The 17601-nt window shown below is 54.0% G+C and overlaps 1 protein-coding gene across 3 annotated transcripts in view; it reads right to left on the bottom strand.

The window, feature by feature from the left end:
* Window positions 1-16950, bottom strand: part of CCM2 (CCM2 scaffold protein) — a 42172-nt gene extending 25222 nt beyond the window's left edge. For all 3 annotated transcript variants that reach the window (XM_045494198.1, XM_045494201.1, XM_045494203.1), the window contains exon 1: window positions 16724-16950. In XM_045494198.1, coding sequence (XP_045350154.1) covers window positions 16724-16753 — 30 coding nt within the window. In that variant the 5' untranslated portion in view covers window positions 16754-16950. The remainder of the gene's footprint in view (window positions 1-16723) is intronic.
* Between the last annotated feature and the right edge of the window lie 651 nt (window positions 16951-17601).

Genomic DNA, 17601 nt, shown 5'->3' with positions numbered 1-17601 from the left:
CCACGGTTGCCTGCTGGATGAGAAAGAAACAGGCCAGTGAACACCTAGCAGACGCTGCAGAGAGACAAGGACAGACACATGCCCCTTGCAGGTGTCTGGGGAGGGCGTGGATGGAACCAGCCCACTAGTGGACCGTCCGGCCAATGTGCCCATGGCGCTAACGCTGAACCCCAATTAAACAACACACACCAGCCCCCAAAACAATTCCATTCTCGGTAGGGCTGTGACACAAAAACACCGTACTCAACGATCATCGTACTTTGAACTTCATCCATGAAGATCTTGTGGGAATCCGTTCCCTCTCCGTGTCCCTGATTTTCCCTCTTGGGCCACAAAACCAAACATATGCACTACCAGTCCCTTTTTACTGAAGTTTGCTTGCCCTGTCCTAGAACACAAAGCAAAACATGAAAAACAAGACAAGAAAGAAACACTACAGGCCACGGACGCCAGACCCATAGCCTGTAGGTGATCCAGAAGGGGACAAGGGCAAGCATAGGGTCAAGGGCAGGTATGGCGACCCAGAAGGGGTCGGGAGGGGCATGACAACCCAGGAGGGAGGGATCAAGGGGGGGCAGACTGGAAGGGACTCAAATTCTGAAGACAGTGCTAAGACACTGGCTCTACAGACTTGGAAAAGACCTTGTACGAAGGCCGACTGGGACAGATGGACCCCAGACACGCAGACCCAACATCATAAAACTGCAGGGCTCCAACAGGGGACTTAAAGCGTTCCGACAAGAAAACGTGGAAGGGCTTCCCGTTCTGGAAGGAGCTCAGAAGCATCCCTGTCAAGCTCTGTGGAGCAATTATTTTGAACCTAGAAGTTCATACGAGGTCAAACTGTCCAAGTTCAGGCAGAGCAAGGTCAAGTTCATATGTGCAGTGCTGGGGAATGTTTATACCCCAAAACCTCTTGGGGAGAGGAGAGGAGGGGGATGAGGAAAGGAGGGGATGAGGAGAGAAGGGGAAGGGGGGGTGGGGAGGGGAAGGGGGGAGGAGGAGGAGGAGGGGAGGGAAAAGGAGGGGAGGGGGAGGAGAGGACGAGGGGAGGGGGGAGGAGGAGGAGGGGAGGGGGGAGAAGGAGGGGAGGGGGATGAGGAGAGGAGGGGATGAGGAGAGAAGGGGATGAGGAGAGGAGGGGAAGGGATGGGAGGGGAAGGGGGAGAAGGAGGAGGAGGACATGTGAGAGGAGGAAGGTGGACACCAATGTCTGACCAGGTCCTAGCACTTTGGGGCTCATCACAGCGACCACAGAGCACCTGGCATACCCCGCCCTCCCCGCCCCCATGACAGAAGCTGAGCACAAAGCTAAAGGAAACAGGCTGCTCCGGAGTTTGCTCCGGTCATCCTCCCTTCTCTCTGGTCACAGCAGCCACAGCAATGCTGATCCTTTACCATCACCCAACGTAATTGAGGACAATCCATGGCCATCGCCTTGCGGATGCTCATGTAGCCCACCCTCTGGCCAGTGGCAGGGGACAGCTTGGGGGAGACCCTGGGGACAGCTCAGGGGACAGCTTGGGGGATGGCTCAGGGGAGAGCTTAGGGGAGAGCTCAGGGGACAGCTTGGGGGGAGAGATCAGGGGAGAGCTTGGGGGACAGCTCAGGGGACAGCTTGGGGGGAGAGATCAGGGGAGAGCTTGGGGGACAGCTCAGGGGACAGCTCGGGGGAGAATTTGGGGGACAGCTCGGGGGATGGCTTGGGGGAGAGCTCGGGGGAGAACTCAGGGGACAGCTCAGGGGAGCAGCTTGGGGGACAGCTCAGGGGAGAGCTCAGGGGATGGCTCAGGGACAGCTTGGTGGAGAGCTCAGGAGACAGCTCGGGGACAGCTTGGAGGACAGTTCGGAGCACAGTTCAGGGACAGCTCAGACCGGGGAGGAGCCACCAGGAGCACTACTGCCCCTGCAGGAAAGCACTGAGGTGTTCGCTGGCGCTCGTTCTGGGGACTTGGTGACAGAGAGCGAGGAGATGAGCTTTTTGCATTTAAAGACCTTAGGAGCTCAGAGTGACAGTTCCAAATCCATCTGGTCACGGGTCACAGATCAGCTTCCTGGGAAGGCTGTGCCCCAGCCTCCATGACGAGAGTCCACACGTAACGATGCGAATGCAAGCACACTGCCACTTTATCCTCAAACACACACAGCAGGTGCAAAATGACACCAGGGTTATTACCAATAAGACGATCATAGAAAACAACTTGTTTAGGGCTTTTTTTGTAGGTCTCGTCCTTGGTGCAGAGCCCACTGGGGGCATGCGTCAAATGTCCATGGTTTAATTACCTCAAATAACTCTTCCCTGAGAGGTTATCCTTTTTGTTGGTTTACACCCGTTTTTTTAAGTTTATTTATTTATTTTGAGAGAAGGTGGGGGCAGAAAGACAGGGAGGGGCACAGAGACAAACAGAGAGAGACAGAGAGAGAGATGTCCCAAGCAGGCTCTGCACTGCCAGCCCAGAGCACACAGGGCTCCATCCCACAAACCGTGAGACCATGACCTGAGCCAAAACCAAGAGTCAGACGCTTAACCGACTGAGCCACCCAGGTGCCCCTACATCATTTTTGATACACATTTTGCTTTTCGTTTCCAAGTGACATTTTAAGAAGCTTTTACTCAATTTGTAGTATTACAGAACATTGGATGGTTGCGGTCATGAGGCTTATGCTAAGCAGTCCCACTCTCCTTGCCTCCAGGTGACCACTTACAAACTATCAGAGTGAGTACACCCACACGCACGTCCTGGGGCCCGCTCACAGGGCTCTCTGGTCATGCTGCCCTGACAGCCGGCGTGTGGGCGCAGCGCAGTTTGGGGAATGCGCACCTACACATGGCACGTGGCCACGATGCACGGCTCAGGGCACAAACTGCTCCCCACTGCTGCCAGCAGGTCCCTGGGCGGTCCCCGGAAGTGGGATGCTGGCTCAGTCAATGCCACGGCGCCCTGTCAGCTGGGAGGTTTCCGCGGACCTGGGGGGGAGGGACTGATGGCCAGAGGTGCTCTCGGTTTGCATTTCTGTTCTAAGGAGTCTGAGCTGTGTCTTCACACATCAAAACCCTTTTGCGTTTCTCTTTCCATGAGCTGTCTGTTCCCACGTCTTGCCTGTTTCTCCTCTCAGCCCCGGGCCTCTGCTCTGCCTTCCATGTGTTATTTACGAGATGTTCACCTTCCCTGTTAGAAGTCGCAGGTCTTGTCCTCTCCACCTGTTTGACTTTTTACTCTGCTTATGCGTATGTTACGGCTCAACTAGTTTGTTTCTCACTTCAGTCTCTGTCCATCTGCTGTTCGTCGGCACAGAGTACGAAGGACGCACGCGTTTTACCCTTCTGTGTGCGGCCCCGCGCCTGCGGCAACTCCTCGGGGGAGCGTGAAGTTGAGTCATTGGGCTCCAGAGAAGAGACGGGTGGCATCTTCGCGGGGTCCCGGGGGGACCAACACAGTCACGGGGCCGCCATCCCGTCCAATCACGAGACGGGTCCTGTTTCCGCCAGCGTTGGTCTGTTTCAGGAGTCTGTCTCGCGGACAATTTCGGCCAGGTCTGCTCTCAGCCCAGAGCACCCATGGGCGGGGCCCCCTCTATTACAGGCCAGCGGGCCGAGCAGAGCCAGCGACACAGGCCCCCCACCGCCCACAAGTGCCCGTGCTGACGTGAGCGCTGGTGCTGGGGTGCTTGGCAGACAAGGCTTAGGGCACCAATGCCGCCACACGGTAAGGCCGTCACCCCTAGAGGGGCCAAGACACACGACGGAGCCCAAGTCGGGCAGAAGCCACGGTGCATGGAGCCCCCAAACGGCAGGGCTGTTGCCCCCACGCCACCCGGCTAAGTAACTGGGCCTGAACGTGCCGCCACCACTGCTGGCCCCTCATGCGCCCTCTGAGGAGACAAGGAGCAGCCCGTCACCGTCTGACCTCTCCATTGGCTGCACGACGCCCGCACGTGCCAAGTGACGGTCGGCCTCATTCTGGGGGGAGTCCTGGCTGATTGATAGCCTCCAGAGAGCACAACCTGCAAGGGTACCAGGCGTTTCCGCACTTCTGCCTAAAGGGCAGGTCGTGACAAAGGCGAAGGCAATGGCCCAGCTTCCCCAGGTCACCCCGAGCCACCTGGACAGGACCACGGACAGCCCCACACAGGCGGGCCCCACGGCCACCAACAGCAGAGGGGACACCCAACATCGCACAGCCTCTTGGGAGACACAGGAGGCTTCGTCCACGTGTGGGTTTTCCACAGCTTCCTCCCAGTGTGGCTGGAGGTGAGCAGCTCCCCACCACCCACCAGGAACCAGTCCCCCCGTTTCCACCCCCCTCGTTCCCTCCCTATGCGTGGCCCTCATGACCTCTTGTCTCTGCCCCTGATGATGCCAAGTTCAGGGTCACTTGGAGGCGAGGGTGTCACTGTCTCCTGCCTGATCCCCCTCTTTCTCTGGCCCGGCGTCAGCCTCAGCTCACCCTCCCTTCTCATTCTGCCTCAGGCAGCAAGTCCCCAAAGGACCAGAGCACCTTCCAGAAGCTGCTGCACATCAGCGCCACCGCCCAGCTGGAGCACCCTGAGTACACGGGCTCCCTCCTGCCAGCCTCAGACTGGGCGCCCGGGCTCTTGGCCTGTGATGGGAAGGCCACAACCCTGCAGAAGGAACTGTGGGACACCCTGCGGGGGCTGCTGGGGAGCCCCAGCAGGGGCAGCTTCGCGGTGGCCACATGGTACGTCTGGGTTCTGGGTGAGGCCCTCCCCGCAATCCCCTGGTGGTGGGCATGGGGCTCGTTCTGTCCAGGACAAGGGACCAATAAGGGGTGCCACTCCTTCCGTGGCCAAACCCCAACAACGGATGAAGCAAACCAGGGGGTCAGACAACCATGTCCCACAGCTGAAGGCAGGCACTGGGGACACGAGGCGGGCCAGGCGTCCAGGACCTCCCTGTAAAAGTCAAATCATGCCCCTTCCAAAATGCTGTGGCACTGAGGAGATAAGCACGAGTTTCTTATGATGTGTAGGATCCAGACACTCAGGAAGAGCTCTGGAAATGAGGGTTCCCAAGCAGGATGCTCCGGGAGATCCGTGGCTGTCGCATGGTGTCTTCTCTGCATGCCCCAGGTGATAAAACACCGCTGACAGGGTGTGCTGCAACCGGGTTTTCTCCCTCTGGTAATTACAGCAAAACTTCAGCTATAGGAGCAAATTTACGAGAACACTTCACACAGACGCAGAAGGGTCACCCCAGAAACAGGGTCCGCGGATGTCTCTTTGTAACAGGCATTAAAACACAACAGAATCTTCAAGGGATGCCCACAACCAGTTACCCTGACGCCTCCACCTTCTTCCAGGACAAGTAACTCCTCACAGGTGAGCTCCACCTCCTGCTTGTCTCTACACAGGCCAGATGTAGCTACAGAAATCTGTGCTGGTCACCAAGGAGCAGCCCAGCAGGGGCAGGCAGGGTGGGCCCTACTTGTCCAGCAACAAAAGGACCACGTGACAAGGTGAAGATAGCAAGGAGATGGAAGAAGGGCCCTTCAGAGAATCCACTCATTTTGCAAAGTGCACATCCTGACCCACCGCCCTGTGCTCCTTCTAACAGCACTCTCTCTATTTCATGGCACTAAAAGCTCCCCCAGCAGATGGTGAAGGAGTTCTGGGAAGGCAGTGACAGTTCCCCAGAAAGCCCTGCACTCAGTGAGCACTAAACCAATGTTTGCAATGAATGAAACCAAAGAAATACAACTGTGCACAAACACAGAAAAGAACGCACATGTAAGAAAGCCACCTGAAAAGCTCTAATGGTTGTTTCTAGAAGATGGGATTTTTTTTCCATTTATTTCTTAAATATATTTTGCTACTTTTTCTCAGCTGTGCGTTTTTCATTTAAGTTCATTTTGGAAAATAAATCCCCAAATTATTAGCAAATACCATTTCCACCTATCGGCTTGACAAGCATTCAACAGTCTGATCCAGAATCAAAACCTGTACTGCTGTAGGGAACAACTTACAGGTACCTACTAAAATTACAAATGTACGTAAGTAAGCCTTCCTGACGATTGCATTTTGGGGAACTAATCCATGGAGACAGTACACACGTGTGAAAGGTTAGTAGACAGCCAATCTCTGCATTTTCTGTTGGAGCAAAATGACAACGTAAAATTCTATAAATAGGCTACTGTTCAATTATGAATCCTATTAATCCAAGGGAAAATGCCACCGAGCCCCAAAGAGGAGTAACAAATGCATAATGAAAGCTCTCCAAAAATACACTGTCAAGAAAAATAATCCACAAGAGGTTACTAGTCCCCTCATAGAAGTAACAACACCCCCACAGCAGTGAACACATCCACTGACCAGATCTTGGTTTCTAGAAACCACCTCCACTGAGAACAACCAGGCCCCTGGACAAATGTCTGGTTCTGGGCTGGGGCAGGAAAGCTGCAGATTAGCCCAGAACATCTTGTAGCAAATGTAAGCGAGAGCTCATAGAATACTGGGGACTGGTCAAAAGCCACCAGCCATGCAACAATGTGAACACACTTAACATGACCAGACTGGCGGGGCACGTGGATGGCACGGGCGGTTAAGTGTCTGCCTTCAGCTCAGATCATGATCTCACGGTTCTTGGGTTTGAGCCCTGTGTCAGGCTCTGAGCTGTCAGCACGGAGTCTGTTTGGGATTTTCTGTCTCATCTCTCTCTGCCCCTCCCCTGCTCATGCTCTTTCTCTCTCAAAAATAAATAAAGATTTAAAAAAATGGTTAAGGGGCGCCTGGGTGGCTCAGTCAGTTGAGCATCCGACTTCAGCTCGGGTCATGATCTAATGAACAGTGGGTTCGAGTCCCGTGTCAGGCTCTGTGCTGACAGCTCGGAGCCTGGAGCCTGCTTCAGATTCTGTGTCTCCCTCTCTCTCTGTCCCTCTCCTGCTCTCACATTGTGTCTCTCTCAAAATTAAATAAAGATTTTTTAAAAAATTAACAATAAGTAAATAAATAAATAAATAAATAAATAAACAAATAAAGTTAAAATGGTAAAAGGTAGGTGATGGGTTTTTTACCACAATTAAAACTAAAATGACACCAGGGGCACATGGGCGGCTCAGTCAGTTTAGTATCCGGACTCTTGATTTCAGTTCGGGTCATGATCTCATGGTGTGTGGGCTCAAGCCCCACATCAGACTCTGCACTGACAATGCGGAGTTCCTTTGGATTCTCTCTCTCTCTCTCTCCCTCTCTCTCTCTGTCCCTCATGCTCTCTTTCGCTCTCAAATCCACAAACTCTGATAAATAAATAGACACCAGAGCCAGCCTAAAGTGGCAGCTAAAGTGGCTCAGCTCCCTTTGGCTGAGTTTGGGACAATTTGAACTTAAAAGTAAATAATGATAATAAAAGATTATAGCCTTGTGAGTAAAATAAGAACAGACTTTAAGATGCAGAAACCTGGCAAGTGATGGGTCAGTGTCACCAGAGAGCAAATCAGCGTCAGTTAGCAAGTGTGGATGGGGTCTGAGAACCAGGCAGCAATACTGGACTGATGCTAATTTTCCTGATCACAACAGTCTGACTGACGTTGGAGCGTCCTTGCACCTGGGAAACACACATTGAGGGCAACAGGGTCATGGGGCATCACGTCAGCAATCAATTCTTAAACGATTTAGAAATGTTAACAGCCGGGGAGTTTGGGGGGAAGGTATACAGGGACTCTGTGTGCTAGTTATGCAATTTCACACACAATTAAAATTATTTCAATATAAAAAAGCAAAAATCAATTGTTTTGTTTTTAATTTTTTTTAACATTTATTTATTTTTGAGCGACAGAGACAGAGCATGAACGGAGGAGGGGCAGAGAGAGAGGGAGACACAGAATCCAAAGCAGGCTCCAGGCTCCGAGCTGTCAGCGCAGAGCCCGACGCGGGGCTCTATCCCACAAATCGCGACACCATGACCTGAGCCAAAATCAAGAGTTGGATGCTCAACCGACTGAGCCACCCAGGCACCCTGAAAAAATCAATTGTTTAAAGCAAAAATGATAATGCTGGCTTTACAACACGTACAGGAATAAATCAGGAGCTAGACTGTTGACAGTCTCCCGCAGCAGGACAAGAAAGAACATGGCAGGGAGCCTGGGGGCTTGGTCGGTCAAGCATCTGCTGCTTGATCTCAGCTCAGGTCTCAACCTCAGGGTCATGAGTTCAAGTCCTGTGTTGGGCTTCACGCCAGGCAAGAAACCCACTTAAAAAAGGGGGGGGGGGGGGGCAGGGAGAGCATGGCAGTGATTTGTGGCTGTCTGTGCACCCTACAGCCCCCACAGCAGGCCAAACTAGAGTGGTTAGCAATACAACAGAACCCTAAAAATACTCGATCCCAAAAAAGACTAGAAGGGAGGATCAAAGCACAGAAGAGAAACAGGAAATGAACAGTGAAATGGCTATCAATAATTACATTACCTGTGAAGGCAAAATTAAAAGGCACAAGTTGTTAGACTAGATTAAAAAGGCGTAACAACCACACAAGCAGTACGTGGATTGTAACAGATGCAGTTTAGATACAAAGCTATAGACACGCTGGGGGACACAGTATGCCCACGTGCAGTCGAAGGAAGCTGGTGTGGTTCAACGGCACAGAACATGAAAAGTTTATGACAGTGCTTTCCAACTGCACATTGTGACTAGCCATTAGGAGACCACCATTTGTTGAGTTTTGGTATAGTATCGATAACAAGCCGGGGCACCTGGGGGCTCAGTCAGTTATGTGTCCGACTCTTGATTTCAGCTCAGGTCATGATCTCACAGTTCATGAGTGTGAGCCCCACCTGGGGCTCTGTGCTGACAGCTCAGAGCCTGCTTGGAATTCTCTCTCTCCCTCTCTCTGCCCCTCTCCCACTTGCTGTCTCTCAAAAATAAGTAAACATATTTATAAAAAAAAAAAAAAAAAAAGGAAAAACCACCAATGGGGCACCTGGCTGGCTCACTCAGTACAGCATATGACTCTTTTTTTTTTTTTTTTTTTTAATTTTTTTTTCTCCACGTTTTTATTTATTTTTGGGACAGAGAGAGACAGAGCATGAACGGGGGAGGGGCAGAGAGAGAGGGAGACATAGAATCGGAAACAGGCTCCAGGCTCTGAGCCATCAGCCCAGAGCCCGACGCGGGGCTCGAACTCACGGACCGCGAGATCGTGACCTGGCTGAAGTCGGACGCTTAACCGACTGCGCCACCCAGGCGCCCCTACAGCATATGACTCTTGATCCTAGGAGCTGGAGTTCGAGCCCAACCCTGGGTGTGGAGCCCTTTAAAAAACTAATAAAGCAATGATTTTTAAAAAAAGAATCAAAAAAATTAAAAAAAAAAAAAGAATCCACCATTATCTGAAAAGGCTATTAAAATATTTCTTCCTTTTCCAGCTACATATCCGTGTGAGGCCAGATTTTCTTCATACTTTTCAACCAAAACCACATATAGCAACAGACTGAATGCAGAAGCAGATATGAGAATCTAGCACCCTTCTATTTACCTAGACAATAAAAAGATTTTCAGAAACGCAAAAAAAAAAAAAAAAAAAAAAAAACCAAGCTGGTGTGCCTATGTTAACATCAGGCAAAGTAGATTTCAAAACGAGAAATAATACCAGAAATAAAGATGGTTGTTTCACAATGAAAAAGAGTCATTTCCACGACACAATGATCCTGAATGTGTACGTCCTTTAGAAAAAAGATTGAAGCCAAAATGAACGGAACTACAGAAAACAAACCCAGGATGATCGCCCGAGATCTGAGCGCCCAAGTCTTGCAGTAGCTGCCACAATTAGGTGACAAAGATACTGGGAAGCCGTGGGGCGGTGTCTCAAAGTTAAAACGTGGTTACCATATACTTGGCAATGCCAGCATTTGGTATCTGCCCAAAAGAAACGACAAGATACATCCACGCACTGACTTGTTCGCAAACTTTCTGAGCTCCTCCTAAGAGCCTGAAGCTGGAACGGACCCGAAGGGCCGGCGGCAGACGAACGCATCAACATGCTGTGCTCTCTGCGCACAACAGAGCGCCACTTGACACGACGGAGGAGTCTCAGAGCCGTGATGCTGAGTAATGGGGTCCAAGCACACAAGAACGTGTACTGCGTGAACCCACGCGTGAGGTTTGAGAACAGAAAGTAACCCCGCAGAACTCTTCCAGAGTGGACACGATTGGCACGGCACCCGCCCCGGGGATGGCACGAGGGACCTTTCTGAGTGAGGGAAATGGCCTACATCTTGGCAGGGGTTTGGGCTGTATGTATGCACAACTGTCAAAATTTAGCTGACACGCACACTTCGCCCTATATCGGTTGCACAGAGAACTGCAAAAAAAACCTGTAAACAGCACTGAACTCTAGCTAATGATGTGCACGTTGCCATACTCAGATAGAAGCGAATGATGTCTCAAGTGCATCAGGAGGACAAAGGGAGTTGATGGGGGTCCAGACAGAAGCAGAGGAGTAGGTACGGGACAAGACAAGCACAGCAAACGTTCACGGTAGAATCTAGGGGGTGGGCGGACAGGTATTTACTGTAAAATCTTTCAACTTCAGTGTATTCAAAAACGTTCATAATAAAATACTGGGGGGTGGACTGTACACTCTCCCTCCACGGAGGGGGCTGAAGATTCAGTGCTGGGGGAAAGGAGCCTCGTAACAGGGCCGGAAATGGGTCTGACATCAGGGCACACAAGGGCAGGTCGGCTCCAGCCACTGCTCCCCCGCCAAATGTGAACTGGTTAGAGCCATGTATGGTGACGTGTCTACTGGCACTTAGACCTGGGACGTTTCATGACATGTGACACACAGGATGACAGACCTGACACATAGGCATGAAATCAGTGAACTGTGTCCCCACCAGGTCTACAGCAAGGGATTCTGAACCACACCTGAGTGCAGGGAGGCTGTAACAATAGCCAGGAGGCATAGTGGATTTGGGGAAAGACACCGCGTGCAACTCTAACCGTAGGACGGACCGTAAAGACTCAAAGACAGAAGTCTCCTTCTCAGAGTCACATGGGACAGCAGGTCGAGCAGTCCACCACGCACGAGTGCGTGGCGCCACACCCGTCCACACCAGCCGCTCTTTGAGAAGTCCACTGTTCTTCCCGCCTCCCGAGTTACAGAACACCCAGCACCCTAAGCCTCAGACAAAAGCTCCAGTTCCGACTGCCTGCTGCACCTGGCGAAGGGGATGGTTTCCACTGCTCGGATCCAATGCCCACAATCAGGTGCCCCAGTTCTTGGCAGCCTGGCCAGAAACTGCTACTTTTACAGTGCCAAGAGGAAACAGTGTAACATTTCTGGCACTGGCTGGGGTGGGAGGGGGGGGATTTCCTTTTTATTTGTCCACTGACAAATCCAAAGCGGAGCTCCCTGCGGAACCATTAAAACCAAGCTGCCGTTCCTGGGCTGAGAGATGGGGAAGGGCAGAGACATGTACCTGTGCAGACCACGGGGCAGGACGAACACCCTCAGCCCGCCCCCCGCTGCAGACCTCCAGGCACCGAGCCTGTCATGGGCTACACATCCCGAGTGTGCGACGCATCATCCTGCCACTGAGTGGCTCATCCGTGTCTGAGGGGTCAGCAGGGACAATCAGAACCCCTGGGCTACATTGAAACCACTCCCCCCAAGAGAGTTCGAGCACAGACTCTGGCCACATCACCCTGACGTCTCGAATGGCCTTGACAAAGCACCAGACCAGGTGGCTCAGACAACACAGTTATTCTTTCCCAATCCTGCTCGTCCCAGATCCAGGCGCAGCCAGGCTGGTCCCTCCCGAGGCCTCTCTAGGGGGTGCAGATGGCCGTGTCATCTCCGTATCCTCACGTGGTTGTCCCTCCGTGCATGTCTGTGTCCCAGCTGTCTTTCTATAGGGACACCAGTCACATTGGAGTAGAACCCACAATCGTGACCTTGTTTTACCTCCATCACCTCCTCAAAGACCCGTCTGCACCTACACACCAGCTCTGGGGTGCCGGGGGTCCAGGCTTCCCCATGAGGACTGGGGGGCCCTGGTCCAGCCCATCACAGCTGGGGAACAGGCTGGATGAGGAGAAGACCAATGATGTTTGCACTCAGGGCACAGGAACTCTAGTACAAGATTGTCTCCATGCCTGCACCTGACGTCTTCATAACAACAGGGGTCTTGCGCACACTCATCAAAGCTTCCTCCGACTTCACTCTCATCTGCCCTTTGAGCCGCATCTCCAGCTCAGTGGCCACAGAGCTCACATGTCCCCTAGCGTCCAGTCCAGCACATGGTCAGTGCCAACAAACAGTTCTTAAAGGCGTACAAAAACCTCCGGGGTCTTCTGCTGCATCTAGGACCCAAATACCCCCGCCCCACTGGGCCCAGGCTGTCCCTGCACCTCCCCTGCTGCTGAGCGTCATGAACTGGTGCCCACGTGAGACAGACTGCTGCCCACCGTGTCTCTCCCGACGCAGTGGCGCTGGCCCCCTCCTTCTCCAATGACGTGTGAGAGGTGATGGCCCCAACAAGTGCAGTGTCCTTAGCCCTTCTCCTCACTGTACGTGGCAGGTCAAAGGCGCTGGGATGAATAAACTGGAAGATGCTGTGTGTTAAACCTACAGTCTGACTCCCACCACAGAGCCGGACTGCCGACAGAAATGAAGAAACGTGAGACCAGCAGTCACTGCAGTGACCAAGCGCACTGGGACAAAAAGCACTTGTCCCTGACCTCACGGGCAGAGGGCTGACGGCATTCTCACCTCAGAGCCGCGCCCATCACGGTACCGTTGCTGAAAGAGATGTTTTCCTCCACACGACATTCCTCCGAATGATGCTCAGAGCAGTAACAGCCAAGCCCTGCAAGGTTCTGGCGCCTTCGGACTCTAAAGCACGGTAGCCAGTGGATCACGGAATCTGACTGAAGGTGGCAGGGATTCCACGTTCCTCATGTTGAAAATTAATAAATACAGGATACTATCTCAGGGCACCTGGGTAGCTCGGTGGGTTGAGGGCTGGACTCTTGACCCTCAGCTCAGGTCCTGATCTCATGGTCGGTCGTGAGTTCAAGCCCCACGACAGGCTCCGCGCTGGGCGCGGAGTGTGTGTAACACTCTCCGATTCAGAGAGGAATGAGCCTCACAGTTGCTGGTCTCCCTGGACTCACCTACTGGCCGCCTGACCTACAGTCTCTGCCAGGCACGTCGTGCACTGCTCTTCCCGCCTCCTTGCTCAGGGCGCCACATGGTCACACAAGAATCACCGTGAAAACCACCCAAGAGGAAAGATGAAACAAGGCATTCACCCCAAGTGCCTTTGGCTAATTCACCTCAGCAGTTCCGGCTGCGACAAGGCGTGACTGGCAGTTTTTTAATGGGAGGGAGGGGAGAACAGAATAAAAAAATCAGAGTGTATTGCTTATATTAAGCACCATTTCTTTAAAGTTTCATTTCAGGTATACAAATATTTGCACACACACACACACACACACGCCCGTGGAGAAGGCTCTCTGACGGCTGGAGAGACGAACATATAAAGGCATTGGTCCAGGGGCACGTGGGCAGCTCAGTCAGTTAAGTGTCCAACTCTTGATTTCAGCTCAGGTCGCGATCTCACAGTTCACGAGTTTGAGCCCTGCGTCGGGCTCTGTGCTGACAGCTCAGAACCTGGAGCCTGTTTCAGATTCTCTGTCTCTCTCTCTCTCTCTCCCAAAAGAGTAAACATAAAAAAAATTTTTTTTAATAAAAAAAAAAAGAAAGGACAGGGCTGTACCTGGGGCCACTCTGTATGAAACCCACTCTGTTCTATTTATTCTCTGGCAGCTCACAGATTCCCATCCCGAGGAAATAAACAGGCCACGTTAGAACAAGCCTGAATAACTGCTTGACTGGGGTCTGAAGACCTGAAAAAGCCTATCAATCCATGTGTTTAAAGGTTAAATCTGGGGGTGCCTGGCTGGCTTCGCCAGTAGAGCATGCAACTCGTGATCTCAGGGTTATGAGTTCAAGCCCCACGATGGGCCTAAGGGTTACCTTAAAAACCTTTAAATAAAAATTAAAAATAAAGGTCAAATCTGCATTTTTTGAGGGAGCTAACTTGAAGATAGAATTTATGTTAAATTTTTTAAACATTTACTTTTTTTTTCTTTTTTTTTTCTTTTTTTTTTAATGTTTTACTTATTTTTGAGACAGAGAGAGAGACAGAGCATGAGCAGGGGAGGGGCAGAGAGAGAGGGAGTCACAGAATCGGAAGCAGGCTCCAGGCTCTGAGCTGTCAGCACAGAGCCCGATGCGGGGCTCGAACTCACGAACTGTGAGATCATGACCTGAGCCGAAGTCGGATGCTCAACCGACTGAACCACCCAGGTGCCCCAAACATTTACTTTTAAGAAAGAGACAGAACACGAGCAGAGGAGGGCAGAGAGAAAAGGAGACACAGAATCCAAAGCAGGCTCCGGGCTTTGAGCTGTCAGCACAGAGCCCGATGCAGGGCTCGAACTCACAAACCGTGTGATCACGATCTGAGCCGAAGCTGGATGCTTAGCCAACAGAGCCACCCAGGCGCCCCTGAAGAGAGAATTTACATGCCCAAATTGTACTTTCATAAAATGATGAGGTCATTACTTCTGCTATTTTAGCTATTGAGTTCTGTGTATCAGGTTTTAATTTAATGTTTATTTCCTTTTAAGAGAGACAGAGTGCGAGTGGGGGAGGGACAGAGAGGCAGACACAGAATTCAAAGCAGGCTCCAGGCTCCGAGCTGTCAGCACAGAGCCCGATGCGGGGCTTGAACTCACAAACCGTGAGATCAGGATCTGGGCTGAAGTCAGACTCTTAACCGGCTGAGCCACCCAGGTGCCCCACTTTGTGTATCAGTTTTAAAATAGATTAATCTGGTTAGTTTACCCCAACGAGAACAACATAAGCACCAAATTTCGTGAGTTGGAAGTGACCTCACACTGAATGGAGGAGCAGAGCAGTTATGCCTGGCAGACAGCAACAGAGAAAGTGTGCTAAGTGGTGGCCTGGATGGGAACTCGTGTCCCAGAGCCGGCTGGGACCAGCACCACCACCCCACCCCACCCCCACCCCCGCCCCCGTGGGAAAAAGAGGTAGGGCAGTGGCAGGATACAGAGAAACACTGAAGCCTGACTTGGACAACTATGTAACAAGAGATTATCTTCTCTAACAGAGACAATGAAATTCATCTTTAACCTTCTCTCTAGCCTGAATCTCAACACCGCCCCAACTCCAAAACTCTTGAGTTTTGCTGGCTTGTCACTTCTATTTCAAAAGCTCAGGAATGCCTCACTGATTTCCCGTCTCTCTCAACACTGCTGAATATTTTACTGTTTCTACCAAACCTGCTAGAAGGAAGGCTCTAGAAAGAATTCAGCCTACCCTATGCTTCCCCATCACAGACAGGTTAGCATCCATTCAAAGGGAGTGACTCTCCTTAGCCAGCACCATCTGGCCTGGGTGTGAAATATACCTGGAGGCCAAGACTGGTGCTGTGCTGGGACACAGCTCCTCTGGCAGCCATGCACTGGGGACAGGCCCTGTCCTGGGCGTCCCGGCCCACCTGCTGCCTACCTGCAGCACAGCAGAATGGAGTGCACTGACTCTTCTGGAGCTTTCCCCCCAGGTGGGCAGCCTCCCTCTGCAGTCTGGCGCTTGCAGGCTGAATCACTTTCTTGGGCTGTTTTCCAGACTTAACCATCTCTGTAGGGAACTGCAAAACTAGAAGCGAGAGTGCTCACAACACAGCCCGGAGAGAAAGTGAGGACAAGCTGGGCACGACCCCCTGAAGACCCCGGCCACTGGACCTCAAATACAGCCTTTTTAAAACGGGGCGCCTGGTAAAGCACGGTGCTGCAGAGGGGTCATGGAAGGTCATGGCCGGGGCCAGCTCCCGCTGCGAAGCTCGGAGGACCCACCAAGGTCTGTGTTAAGCTCGCGCACGGAGTGCACACTAGCGAAACTCTGCAGAAGACAAATCCTTTAGCACTAAGATCCATTTTCCAGCTTACCCCGCTGAGCGTACCAACGACTCCAGCCTATAATTAAAGCCACACTTTTAAAACTGCAGGAACTAAGTACGGCGCCTCCTGAACTATGTCCGAGACACAACTGCCAAATGTAGCGTCACTGAAATCGTTCGGCTACACTCGGGCAGAGCAAACCTCGGCCGGCGAGCGGCTGCCCCGTGGGGTGCAGCCTCTGCTCCCACCCGGGTCCGCTGAGCAGCCCTTGTTGGGGCTGGCCGAACCCCCATTGTCCCCAGGGCTGCGGCCCCGGAAAACTTTGGGACCCGCTCCGCGGCAGCCCCCGGTCGCTGACCCGCGGGGATGGCCATGTGCAGAGCCCGGTTTGGGGGCGAAGGGGGGGTGGTGCACTGGCCGGAAGGAGAGGAAAGGCGTGGCCCCTTCCTCCCCCGCCGCGCGGGCCGGGCCCAGGACCACCTAACCGCATTGTCCGGGGGCGCGCCGCCCACCCCCGGCCGCGCGCACCGACCCCCGCGGCCCTGTCCCGGGCCCGGCCGCGCGCGCTCCAGCTCCCGCCTGCCCGCCCGCCGACCGCGCTCCCCCCGACCTCTCCACGCCTGACCTCCAACCAGACCTCCCGAACCCCGCGCCGGCCGGCCAAAGCGCGACCCCGGGGGACCTTCCCGGTCCACCCCCGGCGCCGGCCCTTCCGCCCGGCCCCGGGGTCCAGCTCGCCCCCCGCCCGGCCCCCGGGGGGCGCGCGCCCGCGCACGCTCACCTTTTTGCCCTTCTTGCCCTCCTCGTCCATGTCGCCGCGAGCGGCCCCCGCGGCCCGGCCCGCCCCGGGAGCCCCGCGCCGCCCGTGGCCGCTACATGCTCGCCCGGCCCCGCGGCCGCCGCCGCCGCCGCTCCTGCGCCTCCCGCCCGCGCGGCCGCAGTTTCCGGCCGCGGCCGCCAGGGGACGTCCGCGCCCCGCACCCCGCACCCCGCACTTCCGGGCCGAGGCGCGGCCCCGCCCCGCGCCCCGCCCCGCCCCCACCCCTCGGGGCTGCCGGGGACGCTCCCGGCGCGCCCCGCCCCTTCGCGGCCGCGGGAGCGCGCCTGCCGCGCCCCTTTTCCGCCCCATTGCCCTTCGGAGGGGCTGAGAGCGCGCCTGCCCCGCCCCAGCCCGGCCCCCAGCCCGGGCCCCGCCCCTCAGGGCCGCAGGAGTGGTTCCAACTTTTCAATTCTGCCGCCATCTTTAGGGCAGCCAATTTCCCGGCCTGCCTCGCGCTCGGGAAAGCCGCGCTCCGGCCCAATGGAAACAGGAGGCGGGGCCGGGGAAAGGGGAGGGGCTAGCCATAAGAGCAGGGCGTGGCTGGGGGAGGGGTCGGGCCTGCGAGAAGGGGCGGGCTACCAGGAGGAGGGTGGGCCGGTAGCAAGGTAAAGGCCAGGTATGGAGAAGAGGCTGGCCTGGTGGGAGGAGCGGGGCTCTAGGGAAGGTGCGTAGCCGGTAGGAAAGTCGGGACGAGAAGGCAAAGGAGGTGGAGTTAGCAGGACGGGGAGGGCGTGGCCTGTGAGATGAAGGCGGGACAGGCGGGGATAGGAGGGGCTAGCTGGAAGGGGCGTGGCTTGCAGGAAGGTGAGAGCGGGGCCTGTAGGGAAGGGACGAGGCAA

Source organism: Leopardus geoffroyi, chromosome A2 (genome assembly GCF_018350155.1).
Source record: "Leopardus geoffroyi isolate Oge1 chromosome A2, O.geoffroyi_Oge1_pat1.0, whole genome shotgun sequence".
Lineage (NCBI taxonomy): Eukaryota > Metazoa > Chordata > Mammalia > Carnivora > Felidae > Leopardus > Leopardus geoffroyi.
Note: the sequence above shows the minus strand (reverse complement) of the source record. Positions and strands in the feature narration are given on the sequence as shown.